The following is a 6,618-nucleotide window of genomic DNA, read 5'->3' as shown; positions in this document are numbered from 1 at the left end:
CATTCACATCTTCTGAGAGTAGACTAGAGTGAATTTTCTAATCAACTTTTTAACTCAGGCTTCCAATCATGCACCTGACCAAGAGGAGCAGCAAGGATGGTATTGGATTTACCCACAGCAAGAGATAATGGAGGAAGATAAGTCAGCTGGCTAGCGCATCACATTGTGCTAAGCACTAGCTTGTATAGAATGTAGTTCGAAGCAGTGATCTTTCCCTTCTTTGTTCCCGTATTCTTTGCCTAAATAATTTAGAGCAGGTCCCTCCATCTCTGGACCTTCAGATCACAGCCTTTATCTGCAGCAGAACCTGGTTTGCAGAGCTGCAAGTGGGAAAGGAGGTAACACTGGGGTGGATTAGCACCTTTACCCAGACTTTACCTTGGGCCCCTGGAGCAGTTTTTTCTTCTGTTCTCATCCTATTTGGAATGAATGCCTATTAGTACCTAGGCTTCAGCAGTTTAACTTATTACTTCTCCATATTGTAATTTATACTGGGCAAGTTATGTTGGCAAGTGTATTAATGGACATTTTACATTTAGTGATATTTTACACAGTCAAGCCAGTTTTGAGAAATTATCACTGTCAGACAGCAAACATTGTTCTTTCCACTGCCACCAGTGAGAGAGAAGCTGCGAAGAAAAGACAAGGATGCTGAGGTGCTAAAATAGCAGTAAAGGTGGCTAAATTACTCTGACGCCCTTGCAGGAATTAGAGCAGGTCTTCCTGGAAGCAGCTGAATTGTGCTCTCAGCCCAGATCTCTCATGCACATGACACGTTTCCCCTGTAGATGTGCCAAAAGGAGGAGTTTCCTGGGTAAAGATCACCTGAGTTCTTAAGCTCCTCATTCGTTATTCCCAGTATACTTGTCATATACTACCCCTATGGAATGCTTCTTTTCAGAGCTGTGTATGTTAAACTGAGGTTGACCATTCTGAATTGTATCATCTTTAGAGCTGCTGAATCTAACTGGGAGGATTGAAATGTTGGATTTTGCTGCTCCTCTGGCTTAGGTAAGACTGCACTAGTCTGAACTGTGTCGCAACACTAAGGCATAAAGCTTTGTTTTTCAGGTGCTCCCTGTTTGAGTGGCTTCAGCATCTGGTTGTGTGCTGTGTTCATGCTGTGTGTGCTTTCCTGAATCTATCATTGTTAAGCTAGTGGTAAGTTTTATTTTCAGTTGGAAGTATCTTTATAATAGAGACACAGTTCATCTGCAATGGTGGTGGCTTAGCAGTTACACAACAGTGTGAAGGACTGAGAGATCCACTTCCTGCTTTGAATACAGAGATAACAATTTTTGAATAACTTTTATGTATTTTATGTACCTCTCTTAGACTATCTTTGACCCTAATCAAGGGGAAAACATTTTATCTCATCTTTACTGTAAGGCCAGCCTTAACAAACGTATATTTAAAACTCCACGCAACACCAATCCATTAGTGCATTTTATTTTGAGCGTGTTGTTGGTATTAAGCTGTATTTTGTTTGTTCCAGTCCATTGATAAGATTTTATTCCACAACTGCTGTGATAACCTCCAGCTAAATGAATGTTGCCATTAACTGTTGAGGGGATACTACAATTTTGACAGAATAAAATTTAACAAGAGCACTGGTGGGCTTATGTTGTAAATGCTAGTTAAGCAAACAAACGCTGAGTGTAACACCAGAGCATTTAAAGACTGCAAACCAAGGTATGTCAAAAGATTTCATTTTTTTCTTTGCTTTTTGATTTTCAGTGTCCTGGAGCTTACAAAGGAGATGCTAAAGAGCTGCAGCTCAGCACAAATAGTAGAATGAAGAGGTTCTCAAATGCCCGAGTACAACCTGATTAATTTCTTAAAAGCAACACCTTCATCCATCATTGTGATGTGAAGTATCCCCTTTTCCTTGCTTTACCATTAATGAGTAACACAGGAGTTCCCTCCAAGTGCTTCAGAACACATTTCAAAACTGGAAATGCCTTATGTGCGTCATGAGAAAAAAAACTTACGCAGTCCTTTTTATGTTGACTAATTTGGTCACACTATTTTATCCATCTGTTGGGTTTTCTTTTTATACCTTGAATCATTCCTCAGAACAGAGGCTGTCTTTCTGTGTGACATAGTAGAAACCATGTTGAAAGTTACTGCTGTTGCAATAAAATAATTTCATCTCTGGGATGCTGGTTTAAATCCTGCTCAGCTAAGAAGTGGTCCTGTGTGAAATACCTTTCAAACTTTTATTTGTATTTCTTTGTGGCAAACATCAGACCTAGCTTCTTAGTACTGAAAACAGATTTAAAATTTTCCTACGGGTGGGGAAGGGATAGGATCGGGGCTGGAGGGAAGAGGCTCCCAGCTTCTGGTGCTGCTGGGGAAGAGCGAGTGTTTGCTGTTGCTGCTGGGAATAACAGCTCCCACCCCATTCCCAGATAGTCTGTAATTCCTGCAGCAGCAGGAGCCAGCCTGATTTTCAGGGCTCTGTTATTGGCAAAGAAAGCAGTAAGAGCATGGCCATTTTTCACCCCCTCCTGTTCCCTCTTGCTCTTTAGCAATCTGTTCCTCTCTGAACTGTCTTTGCCTATCTTTAACCCTAGCAAATACGATGTGATGTTACAAGTACTGCTATGCTGTATTTTATGAGCAAAGAACTACTATTGTTGCAAATTGCCTTGCACCCTTTCCTGTAGTGCCAGTGATAAAATTCTAGCTTGTTCCCAGTGCGTTTCCTTTTCTGCATATAAACAGTAGATTGCAGCATTTACTTAAATAGAAATAAATTTGTATGATCAATCCCAGTAAATACATGCAAACACCCACCAAAAGGCAAAAATGCTTCAATGGATCCAATACATTATAAAGATTTATCTGTTTTCTCATCTTAAAAAGTCATGCCTCATTTAGATGTGAAAGTACTAAAAGGTTGTTTCATTTCTAGAAATTACTTGACCTGAATTCTGTGTGTATTTCAGTGAAGATGCAGGAGAGTATTTTCATAGTCAAGAAGAGAGTCAGTGTTTCCAGTTCAGCTGTGTAAGTCAGATATGTGACTTAGCTATATCAAGCACTTCAAAAATCCATATGAGCTGAAAATGATCTTCTGTCAATGTACCTGGTAGTGATTCTGTCTGCAATTATGTGAGTCAGAGTTCAGCTTTTAATTGGAGCAGGAGTGAGCTCTTTGTTTTGTGCCATCTGTGCTGTGATTCCTTTCAAGCACAAGTGCTCTTAAATAGCTGAACTCCTTGATTATTTATTTATTTTATTAAATTAATAATTATGTTAATATCTTTGGCATTGCATTTACATTTGGTCGAAGACATCTATTTCTTACAAGAGTAGCATAGAAACGTAAATGCAGAGCACGTATTTAATGTCTCATACTTGCTTCATGGTGAGAGGACAAGCCCTTTTTGGTTTGTGTGATGATGTGAGCATCTTGGATGGTGAGTATTGCAGAAATGCTATTTTACTCTTTCTAGTGCACCTCTTACAAAGATATCTGATATAACGGTTCATTCTGCAAAAACTGTGATTCATGAGATGCCTTCCTCAAAACTCTTGAAAATGAATGTCTGTGAGGAGAATGGATGGGGAGAAGAGAGTCAGAGAGCAGTAGTGCACACAGCATGTAGTCTGCTGTCCATGTAAGTAATCTGCTGTCCATTCACAATCTGGCATGCTTCCATTGCTAAGAAGAAACTGAAACACGTAAACTTTCCTTTTTACTCCTATAAACCACAGAACTGCTTACTGCAGGCATCCATGCCATATGATACTGCTAGCCACAAGCGCCTGTCACCAGTGCTGCTGTGTATTATATACAAAATACCCATGATCACGTTTGCTGGTATGTGTTCGTGGGAAAGATGTCTCACACTCCCTCTTTTTTCACACTGCCAAGACTTTTGACAGAGAAATGCTGTATAAAGTTTTCTTTGATCCTTAAAGAAATGTTGCTGCTTGTTTTAGATGTGGGTAACATTTCTTTAAACCAAGATTAATTTTCCCCATACCCTTTTAGTTTTAACACTCGTATTTGAGAATAGCATAAAAAAATCAGACTCTAATGCAGAAATCTGCTGCTGAATGTGCCACGATGCTAATTTTCTGCATACTCTGAGTATCGCAGCTCTCCTCTCCACTTGTGCCTACTCTGATGGTTGCTAGGCGCTGCTGTAGATCCTGCAGGATATACGTCTGACTGTTGACAGTCTGACATAACTCTGGTGTAGGCCAAGCTCCTCCGAATGTTGTGAACCATGTGACAAGTGGCCATGTCCAGCAGGATGTCAGAGGAGGTATTTCATTTAATTCATTTGACGGGATGTAGGATTGTTAAGGGTCAGACAGAAAGAAATACTCTGTTGGCTTATTATTTCAGTGCCTGCCACCTTTGTGTCCAGAATCGTGTTTAGAAAAGAAAAAAGGGCTAGTCGTTTGGGGTCACTGGTGGAAAAATTATCCCTACCACCTGGTACTGGGGAAATCCCACATTTCTGGTATCTTTAAATCCCTGGAGATAAGGAAACGACTACATATCCACAGTGTCTGAAAGATGTCCCTCTAAAGCTGGCATTATGGCTGTTGTTTTTGTGCAGTACATGGAATGCTTGACTCCCAGTGATCTCAATCTGTCACATCAGGACTAACCAATACCTATCAGTGTGAGGCTCTAAAGAGACTGCTTTAAAAAAAAAAGTCATCCTTCTTTAAAGTTAAAACGCCATTTATGCTTCTGTATAATATGCTCAAATACTCCAGGGGCAATTACACGCTGCATTATGGCAGATTTAGTTTATCACTTGACTGCTGTGCCTGTCTTAGGATCATCACCACAGATTGCAAGTCTCATCCTGCTCAACTGGGGCTTTGTTAGAAGTCCCATTCTGTCCACCCATGCTGCAGCAGTTGTGAGCCACTCCTTCCAGGTGTGCCAGCCGAACCTATCTAGGGTTAGGGGGGCGATCCTACTAACTCACTTATTTTGCTACTCACAAATAAGCAAGGAATCGAACAGTTGCCTGGAATGAGTCATGTGAGTAGATAATCCCATAGCACTGACCATAGCTCACATGCTGGTGTTCTGGCTCTTACTGTGTTGTGGTGGTTGTAGATGCTTCATTCTGCTTCAGTGTATGGCAGTTATGGAAGATCAGTTGAGGAACAGTAACTTGTTAAATTGCAGTACTGTGTTCCCTTGTGATAGGCTGTCATCCTTAGAGAAAAGTAGAAATCAAATAATCTCTTCCCTTTTCTCCCCCTAAAAAAAAAAAAAAAAAAAACTGATATTGTAGGCTAATATGCAACTGTAAACAATGTGATATCTTTATCTCAATGATAATGTTTTTGATAACATTTTGATAATGTTTTTGATAACATTTTGATAATGTTTATTTTTTTTAAAAACGAGCTGTCGATACATGAGCCTACCATCTCAGAAGGGCTAAGATCCTTATTTTACTCTTACAGTCTTGATTAGTAAGATATTCTCTCCTCTATCAAATGATGTGGCACAACCCTGTGGACTGCTTACTCCACTGCTGTTGCGGACAGGCTCTGGCTTCCCTACCTGATAAGGCAGGAAGGAAACTGGATAGAAAAGACAGGTCTGCAAAGAATAAATGCAAACTCCTAATGTAAGTTAAATTTCTCTTATCAATACCCTAGAACATCTAAAATTATTCCTCAGAAATAGTATTTTGTATTTCGTTTTACAGCGTGCTTTAAAATGTGCAGATAAAAGACAAACCTGTCAAACAAATCAATGTATCATCCAGGTATATATTTTCATATATTTTGGTAAAATGTTTACTATCTTTTCATCCTATCTATTCAGTTCCTAAACAGAGAAATTAGAAGACTAGCTCATACACTCCACCTGCCCTCGTCTGGTACCAGGACCTGTAGCAGTTTTGTACCATAAAATATTTTTGTCAGAATTAGCATCTTATTAATTGTACCTGGAAGTACATAGTCTGGGAATGCATTGTATTTTTTTCTGCTAAGAGTACAAATCAGCCAATGTCCATCTGTCTATTCCTGCCCCTTCCTGTTCAGCATCATTCTGTTTTTCTGATCTGGATTAATAAGGATTTTCATGCCCTCATGATGTAGGAACAGAAGGCGTGTTCAGAGCTTACCATCCAAATGACTATACATTGCAGCATTAAACGGAGGAATTATGATTGCTGAATTTCTTGCTTTGCAGGCAACAGTGTAACATTTATCTCCTAATATTTTAGCTGGTATTAATTACCCTTGGAAACACTTAACAGTGTCTCTCATAGTATCTGAAATCTTTACTGAAAAAAAAAAAGGGAGAGAGGACAGGAGTGAATTCCTAGAAGAGAAGAGAAAATTGCTGAAAATACTAATTCATCACAAATACAGCAGGGTATTTTTTCTGGTACTCTTTTCTCTTTTTCCTCAAGAACTTTTAACAGTTGTATAGAAAAGAACTGTTTTGATTTACCAAAGAATAGTCTTTGCTCTAGTTAAAATCACATGCTGGTTTGATGCCCTGGGTCATCTTCAAGTGAGACCTGATGTGTTTCAATATTTAATCAGATATCAGAAAACAACTTAGATCACAAATAAGCTCTGAATATGTACTGCATAAACTGAGATAAGAGTTGT

At 39.3% G+C, this 6,618-nt stretch overlaps 1 protein-coding gene across 8 annotated transcripts in view; it reads left to right on the top strand.

Annotated features, from left to right (window-relative positions):
• The window catches only part of OTOA (otoancorin), a 37,089-nt gene extending 34,900 nt beyond the window's left edge, over positions 1-2,189 (top strand). For 5 of the 8 annotated variants that reach the window (XM_066977558.1, XM_066977557.1, XM_066977559.1 and 2 more), the window contains one exon: positions 59-505. In XM_066977558.1, coding sequence (XP_066833659.1) covers positions 59-154 — 96 coding nt within the window. In that variant the 3' untranslated portion in view covers positions 155-505. Of the gene's footprint in view, positions 1-58; positions 506-1,071; positions 1,162-1,737 lie in introns of those variants that run through there. The other 3 variants (XR_007164667.2, XM_013177212.3, XR_007164665.2) reach the window with 2 other exon arrangements.
• Positions 2,190-6,618: the final 4,429 nt, after the last annotated feature.

The sequence above is a fragment of the Anser cygnoides genome, chromosome 15 (assembly GCF_040182565.1).
Source record: "Anser cygnoides isolate HZ-2024a breed goose chromosome 15, Taihu_goose_T2T_genome, whole genome shotgun sequence".
NCBI classification, from domain to species: domain Eukaryota; kingdom Metazoa; phylum Chordata; class Aves; order Anseriformes; family Anatidae; genus Anser; species Anser cygnoides.
This window is presented reverse-complemented; position numbering and strand designations above follow the sequence as displayed.